This window comes from Eulemur rufifrons, chromosome 17, assembly GCF_041146395.1.
Source record: "Eulemur rufifrons isolate Redbay chromosome 17, OSU_ERuf_1, whole genome shotgun sequence".
Taxonomy (NCBI): Eukaryota; Metazoa; Chordata; class Mammalia; order Primates; family Lemuridae; genus Eulemur; species Eulemur rufifrons.
Window position 1 is genome coordinate 47,305,052 of NC_090999.1, and position 22,789 is coordinate 47,327,840.

Here is a 22,789-nt window from a genome sequence, read left to right on the forward strand (position 1 = left end):
GATTACAGGTGTGAGCCACCACTATAGTAAGTTTTGAAATCAAGAAATGTGAGTCCCTCAGCTTTGGTCCTCTTTTTCAAAATTGTTTTGTCTATTCAAGATCCCCTGGGATCCCATGTGAATTTTAGAATCAATTTTTCTCTTTCTCCACAAAATATCATTGGGATTTTTATAGGAATTGCATCAGAAGTGTAGATCACTTTGGGTAGTATTGATGTCTTAACAAAATTAAGTCTTCCAATCCATGAACATGGGATGTGTTTCCATTTATTTATACCTTCTTTACTTTCTTTGAGCAATGTTTTGTAGTCTTCACTGTACAAGTCTTTTACCTTCTTGGTTAAGTTACTTTCTAAGTATTTTATTCTTTTCAAGGCTATTCTAAATGGAATTGTTTTCATATTTTCCTTTTCAAATTATTCATTCCTAGTGTATAGAAATGCAACTGATTTTTGTGTGTTGACTTTGAATCCTGCTCCTTTGCTGAATTCATATATTAGTTCTAACAGTTGTGTGTGTGTGTGTGTGTGTGTGTGTGTAATCTAAGATTTTCATATATAAGACCCTATAATTTGCAAACAGAGAGAATTTTACTTCTTCCTTTCTAATTTGGATGTTTTTTTTTCCTTGCCTAAATGCTCTGGTTAGAACTTCCGGTGCTATGTTACAAAGAAGGGGTGAAAGCAGGTATCTTTCTTATTCCTGATGTTAGAGGAAAAGCTTTAAGTAACTATCATCTGATTTGCATAGAATATCTTTTTCAATCCTTTTAGTTTTTTTTTTTCTTTCTGCTATTTTAAACATTTTTAAAAACAGATTTAGGGGACATAAGTATAGTTTTGTGACATGGATATAGTGTATAGTGGTGAAGTTTGGACTTTTAGTGTAATCATCATCCAAATAGTGTACATTGTACCCAGTAAGTAATTGTTCATCCCTCACTCCCACCCCCTCTCACTCCATCCTTTTACTTTTAGTGTATTTGTGTCTTTGGATATAAAGTGAGTCTCTTGTAGACAGCATATGGTTGCATCATGTTTTTAAAAAATCTATTCTGCCAATCTGTCTTTTGATTAGAGAGTTTAGTCCATTTACATTTAAAGTAATTATTGATAAGGAGGGACTTCTGTCATTTTCCTATTTGTTTTCTATGTGCCTTGTAGCTTTTTTGTCCCTCATTTCCTGCAATATTGTCTTCTTTTGTGCTTAATTGTTGTTTTTCTTAATAGAACAGTTTAAATTCCTTTCTCATTTCCTCTAGTGTATATTCTATAACGAGAATATAATTTTCTTTGTGGTTACTATGGGGATTACATTTAATATCCTAAAGTTATAATGCTCTAATTTTGAATTTATATGAGTTTGACTTCAATAATACACAAAAACTGCTCTATGTGGCTTAGGGTTCTGCACGGTGTACAAGCAGCACAGCACCAGCATCTACTTCTGGTGAGGACTTCAGGCTGCTTCCATCCTTGGCAGAAGACGAAGGGGAGCAGAGGTAGGCAGAGATCACATGGCGAGAGAGGAGGCAAGGGAGAGAGGAGAGAGACGCCAGCCTCTTTGTAACAACCAGCTCTCATGGGAACTAATAGAGCAAGAACTCACTCACCCCCTCCCAGGGAAGGCATTAAGCTATTCATGAGGGATCTACGTCCATGACCCAACGCCTCCCATTAGCCCCACCTCCAACACTGGGATCAAATTTCAACATGAGATTTGGAGGGTCAAACATCCAAACTATAGCAGTCATCCAAGTGGGGGTTAAAAGCGTCATACAGGATTAAGGCAGGATTTGAAGTGGTAGAGATGTGAGCACCGGGTGCCCAAGCCTGAGCTAAACCACAGGAGATCTGGGAAGCCAACGGACGAGAGCGACAGGAAGGGCAGAGAACGACACATGGTTTGAACAGCAGAGGGTGGGGAGAAGTGGTCTGAAAGGGATAATGAATAACTATGCTTGTGGTAAGTGCCCTGAATGAAAAAACACCAGGTACGCTGAAAATAACAAGGCAGCGTGGGGAGCCGGCCTCAGCCTCGCTGGGGAAATGGCATTTAATTAGAGATGTGAAGGCTGAATGGGAGTTTGTTGGCCTGCCCTTGAATGACTCAAAACTGACACTGAATAATAGCTTTAGCTACCTGCCAGGAAGAATGAACAAGGGTGCAGTTACAGAGCGCTCAGGCCCACTGCAGAGAGGAGAAGGGTGCTTCCCCTTCGGACTCCCAGCAGGCGGCAGGGCGAGGGAGGAGCGCTCACCCCCTCTGTGCACCCGCGCAATGGGCTGCAGCAGTGCCCACTGCATAGGGCTGCTACAAAATGCAAAGGAGCTAATACATTTGCAAATCCCCCAAAACACATAGCAGGCTTTATGTAGGGGTTGGCTATTACTATTATTGTTATTTAAGAGAAAATATTTCCTCTGGAATTATATCCAAGGGAAAATTACAGCAGGTCTTTCTCTCTGTGCTCATTTAATCCTTTCAACACCTTACCAGGCGGAGTAAAAAGAAAAAGCCCTAAGAGCAGTTTTCCCCCTTCTTTCTAAATCAGCACAGCCTTAAGCCCTGGCCTTACCTGCCTTCTGTGGCTTACACAAAGGGCCTTTTGTTAAAATCTGGGGCATTCAGGAGGTGGCTTTCTGCCAGACTGCCTTTTAATTTATCAAAGACTCCCAGCTCTCAGGTGTTCAGAATCATACTGCTTAATTTTTTAGGCCAGAAGTTGCTTCAGGAGAAGCCAGGGTTCAAGTGTGTCAGTGTGAGGAGGTGACCAGGCCCACCGGGAAGACCCCTGCCCACCAGCCCCCAGCCAGGTGGCATGTCCCCCACACAGCAGCTCGGAACAGTCAGGTGGCCTCCTTCTGGGTTCTGGGTCAGACCATGTTGAGAGCCTTCTCCAAGTGTCTCAGACCGGTTTCCACATCTGATCCTAAAACAGGTAAGTTACCCGTACGATGACATCAGAAGGATTGCACCACCCTGCACATCACCAACACGCTGTTGGAAGGAGATGGGAAACACAGCCAATCTTTCCTTACTTTTTTTCCTTTCTTTTTACAATTTCTTTCTTTTTATCATTTATTCCTATATTTATTTCACCTTGCTATACATTTAGAGCACTGTAAGCCGACGTGAATCCTTCTTCTCGGGATCATGGTAATCAGGACGTGGAGGGGCCAGAACCAAGGGCGTCGAGATTGTGCTGAGACTCCAGCCGGGCCTGGGAGGTGCGAGGCAGGCAGAACCCTGAACCCTGCCCACTGATTGGCTGGGGGGGTCACCCTTGCCAGCCTACACATGGCCCTTCAGGCACAGCAGCAGCAGCAGCAGCAGCAACAGCAAGGCACATTCCAGAAGCTTTGGAGGCTGCAGCCATCAGCAAAACAAAGGTAGCACAACAGGGCAGGTAACACAGGGTGACCACTGGGACTGGCTGGTTTCCAAGATCATGTGATGCACACCTTCGAGCACCCTAGAAATGAGCGGGAGATGAGCCGCAGCCTGGGCATTAGAAGCCAACAGAACCGCACATCGTTTGGTGAGCATCCTGATCTCCCTCCTCCGCCTGCTCTTCCCAGTCTCTGTGGATTCGTCAGCAAAACCTTCCTGAAGGTCATGGGAGAAGCCTCAGGTGGAAGATGAGGTGAGTAGCTGGGTGAGCAGTAGTTAGAGAGAAATACATTTATGTTTTTTTCATCTTTTAAAGTTGTAATTTATATTTTAACCTCAATCATATGAACAGTGCCTTAGATACAATTTAGTCTTAAGTCTTTAAGGGCCCCCTGAAACAAAAGTATACATATATATATATTTTTAAGCTTCCTTACTTTCTGGTAGTCAGTTTCCTCCCAGTCTCCAGTTTTCCCTGACTTAAAGTCCACAAACTTCATCAGCCATCTGTGCACATGGACTTGGGCCTCTCTAGAGGGAAGCCTAGGGCCGGCTCCAGAGGAGCTGTGCCAGTACTCCCAGGGCCCGTGATACCTGGACAAGACCATGCAGTAATTCGTCTCTGTCATGCCATAGTACTGGGGCAGCACCCGCCTGTGAGCATCTACACTGGGCCAGGGATTCTTGCCCTTGCACCATTCTAAGAGGTTATTGGGCACAATCTTGTATAGTTGAGCAACCAGCTTAAACATGGGGTCATTAGGCAGATGTTTCAGAGCAAACTCTCGCTGGCAGGTGTATGGTGGATCAGTCTTCCTTAGTGCTGCATGACCACAGCCTGGAACAACCTGTCCTGAGTTGAGTGCATTCCAGATGTAGTCTCGTAACTTCTCATCTGATACCTCTGATACCTCTTTGCCAGCTTCCTTCTGCAGTTGTGTTAGCCAAGCAAGCACTTCCTGATTTGCCAGTCCATGTCGAGGCCCTGCCAGCCCGTTCATGGCTGCTGCGAAGGGCAGGTAAAGGTCTGAAAGGTCACTGCCCACCAAGTGGCTGGTGTGGGCACTTGCACTGCTGCCCTCATGGTCACTGTGGGTAGTGAGGTACAGGCGCACGAGCCCAGTGAACTCTGCATCAGTACAGCCTAACATGTTGGTGAATTTGTGGGACCAGGCCAGCTTGGAGTCAATGGCCCCAACACTGCTGCCCTCCTGGTAGAGATTCTGGTGGAGCTTTGCTGCAACTCAAGGTAGCTTTGCGATCAGATCCATGGAGGCTTCATAAATCAACTCCCAGCATTTGGTTCGGTTGATACGCTCTGCACATGCTCGGGCAAAGTTACTTTCACTGCTGAGGGCTGTGATGGCTGCACTGAGCTGAGACATGGGGTGTGGACTGGGGGGAAAGTTGTCCAGCATGGTGCCCTCTTTGCCCACTCTTTTGAGAGCCAATGTACCTGTTCCTCTGTTGGGATCGGTCCAGTTACCAGCAGCCAAAATAAGCCCTCAGGCAAAGGTCCTTCCCCACCCTTAGTGTTGGGCAGCAGTTTCTGGCATTCAGGGATACTAAATCCTCAGCAGGATCAAGGACTGACGTTTCATACACCAGTCCCTTTGTGCCTCTCATGCCACCATACATCATGGCCACAGCGATTAGTCCCACCACTGTCTTGCCATGTTGCTGCCTGAAGGTCTTAATTCTGGCCTGCTCCTTAGGTACCGGGTCAGCCCATGTGGCTTTCAAATCCATGGAGGAAGCACTGGCACACCAGGCAGCAAGAGCAACACAGGATGCATTCTTGGCTCAGTGACTGAAGCCATGCTGCACAAACTCCAGGATCTGGTGGGACGGGAAGGAGACGCGAGAGCTGCGCAGAACGGGAGCCATCGCCATTGCACCAAAGGCCACGGCAACCGGTGGACAAGGTTGAAAGGAGGCAGCTCAGGGACAAGGAGAAATCCATTTACTGATGGCCCTCCATGTGCCAGATATTTACTCTGCACGCAAGACATCCTTTGAGGTAGGTCTGCTTATTCCCATGTTACGGATGAGGACACTGAGGCACAGAGAGGTTTGCTCGGCCGAGGTCACACAGCTAACCAGTGGCAAAGCCAGGGTCTAGACTCAGTTTGATTCATCCCCTTTTCACATGCTTGGGAGAAATATTCATTCTTTGGGATCCAGTCAGCAGTGGGTGTTTGATGGAGCAACACGGATCGCCAGGAGAGCACTGGCATGGTTTCCGCAGAGCTCTTAGCGTCAACACGCTGGTCTCCCCTAGCCTGCTGCCCGGGCGCTGCAGCCACCGTGAGGGGGTCTCTCTCCCTCAGCGGCAGCACAGAGGCATCCCCCATCAGGCCCTGTGCTCCAGGCAAACTCTTACTCTTCCCGAAACAACTCCTTGCATTCCACACCCCGGACTCAGGCTAGCAGCACTCAGGCTGAGCTGTTATTAACTGTGCAAAATCAACAGCCATCCTAGGCCACAGAATGACTCTGCAAAAGATTAGCGTTTGTGCTGGGGCTCAGCTAAGGGGGCCCAATCTAGACCCTGAAGCTCGCCAAGTCAGTCAACACCGCTGCCTCCCCGACATGTCTCTCAGAGCCCTGGGTCTAAATCCAACATAGGGGTGGGGGAGGAGGAAAATACCCCAGAAGGGTCGGCAGCACCCTTTGCTGGGTTTTATAGCTCGTTGGGGCCCAGGTGAGTTCAGAGGAGTCTCTCTGGGTCCTGGAAATATTTATTGAAACATGGACCGAGGACCAAGCACTTGAGAGCAAATTCCTATAAACAAGGCCCAGCAGGGTCTTAGGAAACATCAGGAATTGGAAGAGGGGAACGCATGCTTCTGGGTGCTGGGGTTAATTTGGGGCAGAACCAGAGAGAGACCAAAAGAGAAAAGAGAACTAGAGGCTGGCAGACTGGAGTGATTGCTTGTCTTTCTGCAATCTTGTGAATTCTGAAAAATGGAGACACTGAGCTCTGCAAGCCAATGCATACCACTTGCCCTGGGGAGAAACATATGGCCTGTCTTGCTGGCGTGAAGGATTTGTGCTCCTTAGGCCACTTCTCCGGGAACCCCTGCACCGGTAGAATCTCGTTCCTCCCAGCCGCACCGGCTGCCCTCTGCCCCCCAGAAATATCTGAAATCTGCACAGTGGTTGTGTGTTTGGAGCCCTCAGCAGGAGTGATTGTCACGAGGCTGGTGTAGCTCGTGTCAGCTCTTCCAGAGAGGGCACCCAGCCTCCCTGATTGTGTAATAAGTGTCGCTGACATACCACAAGAAAGTATTCCTTCCAGAACTCCTGAACTCCAGGCCTGCTGATCGATTGCCTACTCAGCTTCCCCACTCGGACGTCTAATGGACAAAGTTAACAAGCCCCAGTTGGACACTGAGGCTTCCTCCTCAAACCTATCCCAGCCCTAGGTTCCCCCATCTTGCTCAGTGCCAGAGCCATCCTTCCACTTGCTCAGACCTGGAATTGAAACCCATGTGTATCCCATGGAAAGTCCCACTGACTCCATCTTCAAGACACAGCCAGAATCTCATCACCTTCGAACACAAGCCACAGACCTCTCCTGGGTTGTGAACACAGTCTCCTAACTGGCCTTCTCCCTTCCACCCTTCCTCCTCCTTGGGCTATTCTCTCCGCAGCAGCCACCAATTTCTTCTTAAAAATAACTCAGATCACATCATATCAGCTCAAAAACCGTTCAGAGGCTTCCCACACACTCAAAGTACTTATAATGGCCTACGAGGCCCTACACAACCTGGTGCACTTGGCCATGCACATGCATTTACTGTATGACCTCCTCTCCTGCTCTCTTCCCTGCTCACTGGCTCCAACCATCCTGGCCTCTTGCTCTTCTTTGAACATGCTAATATGCACACTCCCACCCCAGGGCCTTTGCACTTGCTGTTGCCTCTGCCTGAGGCACTCCTCCCTTCTTCCCCCAAATATCACAAAATAAGTTCACAAATTATTTGACATTCCTTCCCAGAAGAGGTGGAGCCTATTCCCTTGCCTTGACTTTGTGATTCATTCTAAGGAATAGAAGAAAGAGAAGTGAGGGTGTGGGATTCCACAGACTAGTCACAAAAGGCACTGTAGCTTCCCCCTGTTTGGGGAAGTGATCTTTCTTGGATCACTCAGGCGAGGCGGAGCCAGTGTTGTGAGACATCCAGGCAGCTCTGGGGAGGAGTCCTCATGGTGAAAAATGGAGGCCTCCTGCCGAGAGCTGTGTGAGTGGAGCATCTGGAAGCAGAGCCTCTAGTTGCAGTCAAACCTTCGGATGACTGCAGTCTCCTGAAAGACCCTGAGCCAGAAGCACCCAGCCAAGCCACCCCCAGGTTCCTGGCTCTCAGCAACTGTGGGAGAGAATACATCTTTGTTGTTTTGCGGTAATCTATTATATGATAATAGATAACCGATACACTTGCTTCCCCATTCCCTTCAAGCTTTTGCTACAACATCACCTTCCCAGAGATCCTTTCCCTCACTCCCCTATTTAAATTGGAATCTCCCAGCACTCCCCATGGCACGTAATCACCTTCTACTACCCTGTATAATGTACATATTTTATTGTCTCTCTCCTTAGTAAAATATAAGTTCCATGAGGGCAAAGGAATTTGTCTGTTTCATCAGTACACAGTAAGCACTCAATAAGTATTTGCTGAATGGATGAATGAACACATGCCTCACTTTATCCCTCCTGTAGTCACTGACTTGAGTTCAAGGCTCATCCAGTTTTTAATCTGGTTCTGATGCTATTTTTCTAAGGATTCCGTCTGGGCTTATCTTTCCTTACTACCACCCAGGCTGGGAAAGACTGCTTAGTTTTGGATACTGACAAGGCCATCCTGCTTCTTTCCTAAGACTGAGTCTGCTATGAAGATAGGCACCTCGAAGACTGGTGGGTGTGTCTTTCATACTTGACCGACGATCAGTTTCCAAGGGGTTTAATTTAGTCAAACGGGCTCCAAATACACAAACTGTCCAAGCAGCAGATATTCCAAGTGAAGGCTAATCTGATTGTCCTTGGTGCCAGGGCATTCAAGTCTGTCATGGGTGGTAAGCCCGCAGTCATGTGGCACCAGAGGGGCAGCTGTGTCAACAGGCCCCTTCCAGGTCTGCAGACGACATGGCCAGAGATTGAGTTTCAAATGAGGGAGAAGGGAAGAATGAGGAGGGAAAGGAAATGGAAACCCTCGGCTGCTGCTCTCATACAATGAAGAGCTGTTAGCAGGCCTGAGTCGGAGGGGACAAACCCTACAGTGAGGACCTGAGTTCTTAGAAAGCTGGTGCCTACGTTCGTTGTGCAATCGCCACTGTTGGTCATCTGCTCATCAGCTGGACATGGTGGGTGCCCTTGCCGGAAGGTGGTGGATCTCGGCGCTTTGACCAGGAAGGACAGCTCCACCCCGGACACAGATTACTACAATGCCTGTATTGTCATAATGATCTACAAAGATCCTCTGCCTGGCGTCACAAAGCCACGTAATAAAAGGGTGTTTTCTGAGTTCACAGCATCGTGTGTCCTCTGGGTGACAGGTGTACTTACGGAGGAACACTGAATGTTCAGGACATCTGGCTCAGGCCCTTGCTCCATATCAACCAGCTGCAGAGGTGACTTCACTTTTTTGGGCTTCAGTTTCCTCAGCTGACAAAGGAGTGTTTTTCTGTCTCCTGTCCCCTTCTGGCTCCAACCTTCTCTGAGCTGCTGGAGACGACAGGCTGTTTGTAAAGTGCCAAACCTGGCACAGCGCAAGTGGAGGAGAGTGTCAGTGTCATTCACTATAGTAATAAGCAGGGTCGTTAGTTATGACGGGTTCGCGGAGGTCAGGGCACTCTGGCTCTGAGAAAGTCCACATTTAGCCACCCGGGCAAGTGCCCCACCAAATTCCAAAGGCTGAAACTTGTCCCGCCTGCCACCCTTGTGAACCGGGACCTCACCCACCCCACCCCTCCAGCCCTAAAGCCCAGGCAACTGCCCTGCCCTCTTTGCTGTCCTCTGACCCCTTCAAGTCTTCTCCCCTCTGGTAATGAGCTGAGACTAACCTGTACTTTACTCTCAGTGAGAGCCACCGGGAATGACTATCTGTCCGGTATGTAAAGTGCTTGCATTTTAGAAAGGTTACTCCCAGGGCCTTAACTCCGGATAGGCTTTCAGACTAGGTGGACCGGAAGCTAGCGAGAAGAGACGCACAGGTGGCGAAGTCCCAGGGCTCAGGGCGCCCCTGTGCTTGGGCGGTGAGCCCTTGACTCACCTTCCACAGAGCACTGACCTCTGGTGTGGCACAGTTGGATCTGTGTCACGTGTCACGAGGCAGGTTACAAATAGCACGGGGATTAGCAAACCCATCTCGAAACTCCCGGTTCAAGGGCAGGGAAAGTTACCAGTTTAATTCCGGTAGGTCATTAGCGGTAGAGAACTAGGAAGGGGCTTCTATGGCAAAGGAGGGCTGTGTGCCTACATGAGTGCGGACGGGACACAGCTGGCCCCGCTCGGGCTTGCGAGTGTCTGCTGCAGTCCCGGAGCCAGGACCTCGGGTCTGAATGGCTTGGGTGTGGAGGACCCTTGTCTCACATTCTAATGGAGCACACGTTACTGTGACTTGGTGTTTCCGTAACCTGTTGGATGGGGAGCTCGCAGCCAGGCATTTCATCCAGTGACCCCAGTCAAGGTCTCCGGAGCAGCAGGAGGGCCCCACGGCCACTGGGCGTACTTGCCCCAGACCGTGCTGTGGCCAAGAGCGTGGCGACGGGACGCGCGACCCTATTCTGCCTGGGTCGCGACCACGCCGGAAAGGGGACCAGGCACTTTCTCCTTTGCACTCTCCCCCGCCGCTTTCTCACGACCCTCTGGGATTCTGGGCCCCTGGCCAGTTAGGGGACCGGCTCCCCTTTCCGCAGCCCGGATCTCGACGGCTGCAGCGCGCAGTCCGGGCAGCCAGGGGGAGAATCTCAATTCGTTGGCTCCCAGCCTGGCCTGCGGGCCAGGGAGGCGTTGAGGGTGCCCATTTTCCCCGGATTCCTCGCGTGCACGGTCACGGGCGCGGAAGCGGCCAAGTCCCCAGGTCTGAGACCCGAAGCCGCCCCTGGCTCTCCGCTCCCGCGCCTACACGCCTCCGCCCTCCGTGGCGGCCAGCGCCCGCCGGTCGGCCCTGCCCTGCCCTGCCCTGGCCGCAGCGCCCGCCCGGCACCGCCTCCTTCTCTAAGTAGGGTGGCGGCCCGCCCTCCGCGCCTGGACCGCGGGTGGGAGCGTGCGGGGCGGCCGGCGCAGCGGAGGCCGCGTGCGAAGGCGGACGGCGCGCCCAGAGGGCGCCCACAGCAGCTGCCCCGGCCCGGCGCGCTCAGGATCCAGCCCCAGGTAAGCGGCTCCGGGCCCGCGGCGCCTGCCTCTCAGGCGGCGGGTCGGGCGCTGCGCTTTGCCCGCCGGGCTTGGTGCCGGGCACCGCGGCAGCGCGGAGGCAACGAGGATACGCGCTGAACCTGCGCCCCGGGCGCCGCGCGCCCAGCCACTCGGGGCTGCTGGTTGCGCTCGGGTTTCCTAAAACCCACAAATCTATTTCCCATAAAAGACACTGGCTGGCTGGGAGCGATGCCTCACATCTGTAATCCCAGCACTTTCAGAGGCTGAGGCGGGAGGATCGCCTGAGGCTAGGAATTCGAGGCCAGCTTGGGCACCATAGTGAGACCCTCCCCTCGCTTCTACCAAAAATTAAAAGACTAGCCCGGTGTGATAGTGCGCGCCCGTAGTGCCAGCTACTCAGGAGGATTGCCTGAGCCCAGGAGTTTGAGGCTACAGTGAGCTACGATCGCACCACTGCACTGTACCCTGGGCGACAGAGTGAGACCCTATCTCAAAAAAAAAAAAAAAAAAAAAAAAAGGATATTTGCCTCGCGCTGGACTTGGGGAGGTGGTGCTGTTGATTTCTAAATGTCTTTTGGAAAATGGATAGGAGTGTTGGGGAGGGGAATTTGGCTTTGGGGAAATCAAGTTTAGGTTGGTATTTGGAAAAGGTTTAGTTATCTGTGAGTATAGATGTCTCTGTATTCATTTGTGGGTGCATCTGTGGGGAAGGGGGAGAGACAGACTACCCACCCGCTATTTTGGATCAGGGATAAACACTAAACTAGGTGCTCAGTACACTAGACCACAGAAAAGAAGCTACAAATCCAGTTTTGGGCTTCTGTTTACTGGTGTTTGGGAATTTGCCTTAAGACAATCGAAGCCTTGTGACTCACTGCAAAGTGGACTATACCAGGAATACAAGAAATTCCTGCTTGGACTTTGTAGCCGAGCATCGCCCTTCTCTCCCTATCTCTGAAACCAGCAAAAGAGAATAAAAATTGTTTTTCAATTAGTGCAGTGCTTTCTTTCAGTATTTGTCTCAGCTTAAATGCATCTTCATAAAGTATAATTTTTGCATGGTTGAAATGAAAGCTTATCTCCCTACCATATTTTCTCTTTTCTCCAACTTCCTTCTGATTCTATCATACTTTTTCCTGGGAAAGTACTTCCTTGTGTAAGATTAGCTGTTTACTTTCTTTACCTAAACTGACCTTCCCTTGATGTGATTTTGGTTTGTCAAGATGGTCTTGGCCTTAGAGCCTCAGTCTTCATTTCTTGTACGTGACCATGGATGTGAATGGCTCAGAATATTTTTAAAGTTTTCTTTCCTTGGGCAAGTGAAAGTGGTCTTCACCATTTTGCATTGTGCACTTTGGATTGGCTTTTGGAGTTCCCCTACTTAAAGGGTCCACGTAAAATACCCCATTCACTGGAGTAAACCAAGATAATGGGATGATAAAGTTACCTCTGTGTGAACTAGACCGATCTTTAACAACTGCTTGTATATTGAATATATGATACCCTTGAAGTGCAGGCCTTTTGTGATTTTTGTGGAAGGTGCTTTCTCATTTGATTCTATTATACTCTTCTTTCAAAGTTAAGTTTTCTTGGTGTGTAGTGCTTTGTAACTGGTGATGTGATTGGCTGCTTATTTTTAACAGAATCTAAACCTCTTGGTGGAAGTGGGTGGCACTGTGGAGGAGGGTGAAGGAGAGGCCACCTGACTTAGGATACCTGTCCACCTTGGAGACAGGGCTCCACTAGACCTGCTGGGCCAGACTTTCCAGAGTCTTCCAAGTCCAGGCAACTGGGCACCAGTGTGTGCCTGTTGACAACCCAAGAACCACATTTTGATAGAATTAACATTTAAAGTTCACCAAACCCACTGTGTTCCTCAACTGCTTTCCCATTCTGTTGAAATTGCTGTACTTGGGTTTTTAGTGGATATAGCCTTAGAATAAAACATGAAATGGAAAGTTGCCATAGTGTAAGACAGGAAATGGAAAGTTAGTTACTGGACAAAAAATTTACCAACCTGGAAATGCCCAGAGCAGCTGTGATGAAAAGTGGGGCATCCGTAAATCAGAAATAAGCCCTGTGGTTCTTCCTGCCTTCCCCTGTGTTTTTGCCTGGGGAAATGAGTTTGTACAGCTCAGAACAGGAAAAGCCACACCCAGTTACTTTTGTTGTTTTGTTTTTAAAGATACTCCAGATGCATGGTAATTGAATTTCTTCTTTTTTTAATATCTTCATGAAATTACATATTCAGGAGTTTCTGAATGCCAGTTCTTCTGACTCATAAACCAACTCATTGTTCTACGGCGTGTCAGTTGCACGGAGTCGTGCCCCCTATGACTTCATCCTGCTGTGATTTCTGAAATGTTCCGCAGAAGAACAGGGCAGTCCAGGAACACCTGTGCCCACTGTAATTTGGTGTTTGGTTATGTTTGCAGAGGTGCTGAGATCTCGGAGGGAAGGAAAGACACCCCCTGCCCTGGGGAAGGGGCCTCTTCTGGCCATGTCTCCCGCAGCTGCTGCTGAGCCGGATGGGGACCAGCACGACAGGCTTGTCAGCAAGCTCATTTTCTTCTTCTTTGTCTTTGGCGCCATCCTGCTGTGTGTGGGGGTCCTGCTCTCCATCTTTGGGTTCCAGGCCTGCCAGTATGAACCCCTGCCACACTGCAGCATGATGCTGAAGGTCGCGGGACCCACGTGTGCCGTGGTTGGGCTTGGGGCTGTGATCCTGGCTCGTTCCCGGGCACGACTTCAGCTGAGTGAGGGGCGGCGGCGAGGCCACCACACAGACCCTGACCGAGCCTTCATCTGTGGGGAGAGCCGCCAGTTTGCCCAGTGCCTCGTCTTCGGGTTTCTGTTCTTGACGAGCGGCATGCTCATCAGCGTGCTGGGCATCTGGGTGCCCGGATGCGGCTCAGACTGGGCGCAGGAGCCACTGAACGACACAGACTCTGCCGACGCGGAGCCCCAGATCTGTGGCTTCCTTTCTCTGCAGATCATGGGGCCCTTGACTGTGCTCGTGGGATTGTGTTTCTTCGTAGTTGCCCACGTCAAGAAGAGAAACAACCTGAATGCTGGCCAGGATGCTCCTGAAAGCGAAGAGGGACAGACCCAGAGCACAGAGCCTGTCCAGGTCACCGTAGGTGCGTGGCTGTTTGTGTCCTTGCTGCTATCACAGTGGCTTTGCATCATAGCTTCTCTGGGCTGCCCTCGGGTCTGGTCTAGATTCATTTCCTCTCCCTCACACACATGTGTGCACACACACATACAGACATACACACATACAGAGTGTGGCTGCGGTGGGAGGCCCACAGGAATCCTTGTTCTCATCATTCCCCCTAGCAACTCTGTCTTCATTGGGAGATTAAGTAGTGACCTTGACTGAGGTCACAGAGCAAGTTAGGAGGAAAGTGAGAAGAACCATGAGATCAGCCTTGGAGCCTTCTGTCACCTTAGGGACCCACTAAGTGACCCTGTTTCCCCTGCTATTCTCACACCAAAACTGTATAGCACTTTTAGTTGTGGGACACTTGGGTTCTCCTCCTTAGCTGTCACCAGCTGGCTGTCCTTGGCAAGTCCTTAACCTCTCCTGCTTTAGTTTATACCCCTATAAAATGAGCAGTGCATTTAGCAGATCCCTCCAGCACTGATGTTCCAGGATTCTGAGTCGGTCCCAAGTCCTCCAGTCTTCAGGCATTTGAGGGGCTTCAGTGCTGTTTCTGCATTTGTCCTTTATTTTCTGTGACTTCGTCCTTGGCTGCAGGGTTGCAGCAAAGCTTGGAAGCAGTGGCATAGACTGAGATGGAATGTGACAGCACCTGTCACTTCTTCCTCCCATGGAATGCCTGGGGATTCCTTTTGGGTCCCTGGGTTCCACAGGAGAGATGGAGTAGGGTTTCCCAGAGCCAGCCCCCCACAGAACAATATCAGAAGCTTTGGCTCAGCTTCCCACAGCCACAGACAAACCCCATCACCGCTCATTTGCAAATCACTTTTTTTCCAGTCTCCTACTTTTGAAAGGGCAAAGCTCTGAAGCCATGGCATTTAAAAGGCTAGGTAAAGAGGACCACAGCGCAGAGACCAGGGAGGGCACCGAGAGGGAGAGTGACAAGTGGGATGTGTCTTGTGTTTGCAGCTGTCTCTACTGTGGGCTGCAGGGAATTAACCAGGCTGCTGGCCTTGAGTGCCCCAGCCTTGGAGAGGAAGGGCAGATGGACTTATAGCCATTCCTTGTGCTAAGCCATGGTTGATCCTTCCAGTTTACTTATTTGTGCACTTCTATATTTATGGTGACAACACAAATATTAATTATACATTAATAATCGCTGACACTTCTGTAGAGTCTATTCATGTGCCGAACACCCATCTAAGTGCTTTATCATGGACTCCTAAAGGGCCTCCTACGTGAAATTCATCCACACCTACAGCAACCCAAGGAGGCAGATAGTCTTACTGTCTCCATGTTAGGTGTGAAGAAACTGAACCACTGAGATAGCAAATGACTTGGCCGAGGCCATAAACTAGCAAATGGCAGAGCAGGGTCCAAACCCAGGTGGGTGGCACCTGTACAGTGTAGCCCTTGCATAGCACCCTCCCCAGGGGACTTGGGTGCAGTCCCGTTTCATCCTTCACCAAGTGTTCTCAGGAGCTACTGCAGGAAAAGAGGGCTCACCCTATGTTGCAGATGTTCTCAGCTGTTTGGGGGAACACAGTGGGGTACAAGTAAACACAGTCATTGAATGCTCCTATTCCTCCACTCAGATGGGAACAGTTTGCGGTGTGCTCTTTGGGCCTGCTAGCAGGGGAGTTTCTGGTGGCTGGAGTCGGGCTGGTGGCAGGGAGCAGAGCCACTGGTGCTGCTCCTGGGCATCTTTGTCCTGAAGTTGGCACTGCAGAGTTGAAAATTTCTTCCACTTAACCCTTTAAGCCCCATCAAATCTGTGAAAATCTGGCATCTTACCTCCTTGTTTTTCTCTCCTTTGTTATTATGGGATAGGGTTTATGCTTTCAGAATCTGAGAAGCATGCTCTTCTCCTTGTGGACACACTCAGTGCTAGATCCCGGATACACAAACAAGTGTACAAGACAGCCCTCCCTTGATGGGTGTGTATGCTGTCAACTCACAAAGGACATCAAGTTCCGAAGGACAAGTGAAAGGGAACTCCCAGGGAGAGGCTTCTTTCCAGGGAGAGCAGATGGCAAGGTAGGGGAGGCCCCCCGATTGGGCAAGGGATAGAGAGGCTTGAAGATAAGAGGGTTGCTCTGAGCTTTTCCTTGTTGATTTTTGCAAGGTGATTGGCCTGCCCTAGAGGCTCACTTCACATATCCTTTATTTTACAATGTGTAATTAAAGTGAACATTCAACCTTGATTCCTCTGACCTACCAAGACCTTCTAAAAAATTAAATGAGAATCCCAAGATAACCATTACGCTTTCTCAAGTTTAGATTAGTGAGATATATATATATATATATATATATGTGTGTGTGTGTGTATATATATATATATATATATATGTTCTCCTTACAGGAGAGATGGAGCTAATGCATTTTCTGAAAGGCTAAATTCCCTCTGGGGAAGTGATTGAGGCCACTGTGGAGAGTAGAGCCACTGGCCAGGCTGCCAGTTGGGGTGTGTCTCCATCAGGCAAATAAGTTTCTTTGGCTGGTGGCTGACATGTTAGAGCTGAGAGAGTTTGCTGTGTGCCCCACACCGCATTAACCACCGGACACAAATCGTCCCATCTAGGCCTTCTACCTGTTCTCTGCTGCAGGTACCACACGGCCTGCAGTTTACAGCTGTGGTGGCTGAGGCCAAGTGAGGTCTTCTACCTTGTTTAGGGCCATGCTGGGTTAGAAATTGGCAAATGGAACCCCTGTTACTTTAAAGAATCTTGTGCCAACCCACGCAGCCATCAGATGTGCCCCCGGCATGAGCCAGTCCCCTCCCTACAGGGAAGCGGAGGCCTCTCTCCTCCTTCGTTTTTCCTGAACTGTCATTTGGTGTTGCCAGCTTGTCCTCACAGCCCGGGCAGTGGAGCTGCCACACGTCTACAATGTTCTGGGCAACCTGTGCGGTGCAGTTTGTGTTAGAATTGGAGCACAAGTTACAGCTTGCATCTGGTCCCTAGTTTCTCCTCCTCAGAGCACAGGATGTATTCTGCAGTGAATAGTAGCAACAGCAATTCAAAAAACAAACTTTCCATTGAGTTTGACCTTCCTCTGTACAGCTTGGGTGAAATCTGGTCGGTAACAATGCCAGGCTGCAGCATGGCATATTGTCATTTGTTCACAGGCTGAAACTGCATTTGAGGAACAAGGCACTTTACCGAACAGCTACCTTGTGATGCATTAAGATTGTAGGTTGAAAATGAGAAAAGCTCTATCCGTAGTGGATACCCCAGAGAGGGGAGCTTGTAAGCAAACGCTTCACAGAAGTGCTTCGGCTCAGCTTGCTGTGAAATAGAGGCCACCTCCACGCTGCGGTGGGGGGTACTCCGCACTCTGAAATGTAGGCCCCTTACAAAAAATTATGGTGAGATATACGGAGCATAAAATCGACCATTTTAACCATTTTTATTTATTTTTTATTTTATATTATTTTTGACTATTACAAAGGTTTATTTAACAAAAAGTTTAATATGAAAATGTCCATGACCTGATTTTGACGTCATAGTAAAACAGGCCCTTTGGAGAGGGGACTTGGATTTCTCTGCTGAACAGCCGTGACTTATGCTCGTTCCAAGGCTTCTAACACGCTGATGCTGTTTCCTCGTGTAATCACCACTCCAGTATTGTTCTGTTGCCCACTAGTTGCCATCTCCACACATTCATCTGTCACAAGGTTCATAAAGTGATCAAATGCCCGCAATATTCCTTTGACATGTCTGCCACCTTCAATTTCAGATCTAACTTCTTGTCCATAAATGTTTTCAACTCGGGAGGGTGAGCTTTGCTCACGGTATCTGCTCCGCGGAACCAGAGACGACAAGCATTTTAACCATTTTTAAATGTACGATCCGGTGGCACTGAGTACATCCACAGTATTGTGCAATTGTCATCACTATCAGTTTCCAGAGCTTTTTCCCTCATCCCAAACAGAAACTCCACACCCGTTAAGCAGTAATTCCCCACCCAGCTCCCGGTGACCTGGGCTATCTACTCTTTTCTGTCTCTATAAATTTAATGGGCCCGCTTTTTAATCCTGGAGTTAGCAGCACGTGTTTCCACTTTTCCCATAGATAGGCCAAACACAGAATTTGTTTCTTTTGCTCTTGCTACTTTGCTTCTGTTTATTACCTGCCTGTCTTCAACTAAACCTTGTGTTTCCTTAGGTGATTCGGTGATCATATTTCCACCCCCTCCACCACCTTACTTTCCTGAGTCTTCGGCTGCTGCGGGAACTCAAAGTCCTGGGGCTCACGGTTTGCTTCCGAATGAAAGTCCACCTTCATATTACAGTATCTTTAACCATGGGTAAGTCTTTCCGAGTGAACTCCAAGAGGAGGCATGCTTAGCCTTTCTAGGCCTGCACCTGGGTTTGGGCCAAACGAGCTTTAAGGCCGTGGCACGAGAGTAAACATGTGTGTGTGAGTATGTTTCTTTGCTGATGTTGTGTCACAACTGTTGCCTTGATATTAACAATACCTTTCAGGAAACTTCCGGGCAGCACATAAGCTAAAAATGATAAAAGTGGTTATTCTAGGTTAATATGACCTCTTCTCCAGGCATCTTTAACTGCTCCCAGCAGGGGTGACGCTCAGAGTGTTTAAGAAGCCATGGGTCGGGCTGAGTGCTGGAGCCGGGCAGGAGGCCCCTGTTCCCCTAGGCTTTACTGCTTTAGACCGTGGGGAGGTGCGAGGAGGTGCAGAAGGGTTTCAGTAATCTGACAGCAGCGCTTGGGTGACTGCACCCTGACCTGACCCAGCTGGGCCCCTCCCTCAATATCCCGTTGTTCTCTGGGCCTCAGGGAGCATAAGATCCACACCCACCCCACGCGGAAGGCAGCGAGGCTGCCTCTAATGGGACAGACTGAGGCACCAGGAGCCTGGGACTGTGGGTGCTGGTGTGTGGGGAGGGTCCAGAGCGGAGGATGGCATTGAGGGAGAGGGAGAGATGATGATTTCCAGAATGAGTGACAGGGACAGTGGAGAGGTCCCCACTGAGGGAAGGAGGGAGGTGAGCTCTTTTTGGCAGGGAGGTGGTGGCTGGCTGGCGGTGCAGGGACAGCGGGATGTGGGCCTTGGAGGCAGACTGGACAGGGCTAGGTCTTGGGAGAGAGAGGAGGTGCTGGAGATGGGACCGCAGAGGTTGCTGAAACCAGAGGGCAAGGAGCCAGAGACCTGTGGGACACCCATGGGAGGGAAGGTGTGCTAGGAAGGGGTCCCGGGGAGTGCCGGGGACGGAGGGGCCCAGGAGACCCTGGAGATGGCAGTGTGCTTAGGAAGCAGGGCAGGAGCAGGCTCTGGTGGCACCTTCCGGAATGGGGAGCCAGGGTGTAGGAAGGGAGGGAAGGACTGCTGGGAATTGTCACAGGGCTTAGTGGGAGGGGTGGGCAGTACCCAGGCAGATCTGCTTTCTAGACAATGAGAAGCGGGTTTTTGAGCAGTGAGGAGTGGGCCTGAAGGGTGTAACCATTGTTGGGGATGGGCCCCCCCTTACCTGTCCTTTGTGTTTAAGGCACACCCTGGGGAGTCAGGGACTCCCTACGCCTAGTGCCCGGAAGGAGCAGCCGTGGGGCCCCCAGCGGGGCCGGGTGGACACCGGCCTTCCCCCTGGGCCTAGAGGGAATGAAGTTGTGCAGAGATCCTTTTTCCACAAAGCAGGGGGACAGATTGTCTGATGAGAGAGGGAAAGAGGTGGCTGCCAAGGACAGAGGTTTTGAGCTTCACAGTGAGTAGTGAGCTAGGGATAGATCCAGGGAAGTGAATGCAGGAGTTGCCCTCTATGGAGAAAGGGCAGCTTAGGGATGGACATTTGTAGAGTTCTAATAATGAATTTTTATATGGTTTTCCTGTGATGCAGAACTTCCCCAAACCGTAAAATCAATGTCTAGTAATTTAAAACAAACTGCTGCTGCTGCTGCTGCTGCTGCTGCTGTGATTTCTGTGTTCCTGGGTCTGGGTTTTCTGGCTTTGCTTCATGTTATTCTCATAACCACTGTAGGAGGAAGGTACTGTTATCACCCCCATTTTATAGATAAGGAAACTGAGGCCTACAGAGGTGAAATAACTTGCCCAGGATCACACAGCTGGAAGGCAGCAGAGTGGAATTCCAGGGCAGGTCGTGAGCGCACGTCATTGAGCAGTGTGCCTTCTTGTTCCCCTTCACGCTTTTGGCTTAATGTTTTCATTTCCTGTTTGCTTAAGTTTGTCTGCCTTATGGTAGCTGTCCCAGAAGACAAAACAGCAGAGAACAGTAACCGTGTGTGTGTGTGTGTGTGTGTGTGTGTGTGTGTGTGTTGGATAGCAGCTATACCTTTGTACTCAATGTCTTTTCAGTGACAAGGGGAATGACAACAGGAGTGAGACTGTCTTAATGTCACAATCAGTTCTAAGAAAAGTAAGAGATGAGGAATCAAAACAATCTATACAGAGTTGAGTGTGGAAGAGGCACCTTCTTACTCCTCAGATCCTTGCATATGCTCTTAAATGCCTGTAATTAAACGTCTAAGAAGAACCTAGTACCGAAGAGGTGCCACTGTTTTGTCCCCTCCCCTTCATGTTCTCTCTCCTTCTCTTTAGCAGGACCCCGACTCCCGAGAGCCAGGGCAGGGGCTCGGAGAGAGGTCTCGAATCTGTGTACACCATCTCTGGGACTAGTTCGTCCTCTGCGACCTCACACTCGCCACATCTTTCATCTGAACCACCTCCTAGATACGAAGAAAAAGACAACACAGCCACGTCCTTGTCTCCGTCTTTCGAGCCTTCCCCATGAACTATGACTCCAGTTCAGTTTTATATATAATGAATCACTATTTTATTTAATTTCTTTTTTTAATAAAAAATATAATAGTAGTTTGGCTGCATTCTGATTTTCCTGGCACAGCAAGCGTCACAGACCTTCCAGGCTGGATTCCAGCTGTTAGTGCTTCATGCCGCTGGAGGGGCAAAATGACTACGGGCAGCAGGCTCGGTGACATGGTGACATGGCCCTCTCCTTTACAGCTACAACTCTGGGAGGTAGCTGGGATTATTCTTATTGATGGGTAAAGGAACAAAGGCTCAGAGAGGCTAATGAACTTCTTCAAGGGCACAGAGCTTCTAAATGCAGAGCTTGGTTTTTGAACCCATCTAGCTGGTTTCTGAAGGGCAAGCTCCTGTCACCACCCCGCGCTGTCAAAGGCCAGCAAGAAGCAGTTGTTAATGTTTAGCTTGGCTCATTCTGTCTCCAGAGGTAGTTGCTCCTGGAGCGGAGAAACGAGATTACTTTCTTAACTTCTTCATTATTTGTTCTCCCTTTCCTCTCTCTCTCCTCCTCCTTCCTACTTCTCCCACTCCCCCTCTCTTTCTTTCTTTTTGAAAGAAGGTAATAGGGAGCCTCTATGCTGGGCCAGTAATGAGCATAGTGACACCCTGGAATCTCTGTATGGTGAAGTTTCTTGGCAGAAATTTTCCTGGGGCACTTTGGTAACTACATTCCGCTGGAGAGGCCCAGGGAGGCTTTGCCTTTCTGTCCGGTGATGTACTGGCACAACACTCTGATCCGTCGGCTTTTTATTCTTGTGAGGATACTGCTGACCAAAACCTTTTGTATAGTTGCGTAATGTATATTTATTTAATTCTAGATACAGACCTTAAGGAACAATGAGTAAATATTAGTCTTTCTACCTAGGAGAGACTGACCTTTAGAATATGAAATCTGTAATAACGTAGCATTTTTTTGGTGACAAAATTTGATAAAGCAACAATGTGAACTTTTAATGCCTTTTATATCAGCTATGCTCCGCCTCTCCCCAAATCAGTATAGTCCAGCATTTCGGTGCCTGAAGCAGAGCTGAAGGGCATCCGCGCTCCAACAGTTTGACGGAAGCAATGACTGACTCCTGCGCAGCGCCACCGCCATAGATCAGGTGTGGCGGTCTGTACCAGCGGCACTAATCTATTTTTAAATTGGACGTTTATTGGGTTGAACTGCTCTTAAAAGTCTGCTTTTTTTTTCCCTCCTGGAAGGTTAATCATTCACGTTTTAAATAGAACAAAGGGTAGATTATCATTTCCTTTTGCTGTTATTTAAAATGATAAAACTGAAACTTCTAGGTAGAATTACTCTTAAACATTTACAAGTTCTCATATATAATCAAGAGGCTTTATAATGGCTCAACGTTGAAGTTTGTGACTTGGTATTTTACTTTTATATGCTAATAAATGTCCAGAAGCAGTTAGAAATGCTCAGGAGTAAGTTGGACCTGGCTAGGGAAGCCTGTCCCGCCTCCACCAGCCGTTCGCGGCACTCAGCAAACCGGGGCTGCAGCTACAGTGCACAGACTTCCACGCAAGGAGAGGGTAAAGTGTGAGGATGTTTACTGCAGGGCTGAAAGCACATGCGGCAGAGCTGGGGCACATCGGTTGGTCACAGCAAGATGTATTCTGTACCTGCGAACGTGCTGGCAGCTTCTGGAAACACACCGTGAGTTGTGCTTTTTCTTAGATGTGTTAACTGTATTTTCTTATTTAGGTAAAAGCTGCATTATAAAACCGTTTAGAGTGAAGAAATCAGTGGCATTTAGCCATTTAGCACATTCGCAATGCTGTACAAACCACCACCTCTGTCAGACTCTAAAACACTTCCATCACCCTAAAATAAAACCCCATGCTCAGGAAGCAGTCACTCTCCATCCTTCTCTACCTCCTCCCCCCCCCACCCCGACCTGCCCCCCATCCCCCGCCCCTGCAACCAACCACCAATCTGCTTTTCAGTTTCTATGGCCTTTACCTATACTGGGCATTTCATGCTAGTGGGATCGTGCCATATGTGACCTTTTATGTCTTGCTTCTTTTGTTTAGCGTGTTTTCAAGATTTATCCA

The 22,789-nt window shown here is 49.3% G+C and overlaps 1 protein-coding gene and 2 pseudogenes across 2 annotated transcripts; 1 reads left to right on the plus strand and 2 right to left on the minus strand.

Moving 5' to 3' along the window:
* Nucleotides 1-3,280: 3,280 nt before the first annotated feature.
* LOC138398029 (citrate synthase, mitochondrial-like) lies at nt 3,281-9,757 on the minus strand (annotated as a pseudogene).
* A 3,375-nt stretch (nt 9,758-13,132) lies between these two features.
* TMEM171 (transmembrane protein 171) lies at nt 13,133-20,699 on the plus strand. 2 transcript variants are annotated; one of them, XM_069492486.1, is made up of 3 exons: nt 13,133-13,908; nt 18,098-18,239; nt 20,507-20,699. In XM_069492486.1, the coding sequence occupies exons 1-3, from the start codon at nt 13,194-13,196 to the stop codon at nt 20,697-20,699; spliced, it is 1,050 nt and encodes a 349-aa protein (XP_069348587.1). In that variant the 5' UTR covers nt 13,133-13,193. The 2 variants fall into 2 exon arrangements, with proteins under 2 accessions (XP_069348587.1, XP_069348588.1); XM_069492487.1 differs by having other exon boundaries at nt 20,510-20,699.
* Nucleotides 17,494-17,717, minus strand: LOC138398366 (small nuclear ribonucleoprotein G pseudogene; annotated as a pseudogene).
* Nucleotides 20,700-22,789: the final 2,090 nt, after the last annotated feature.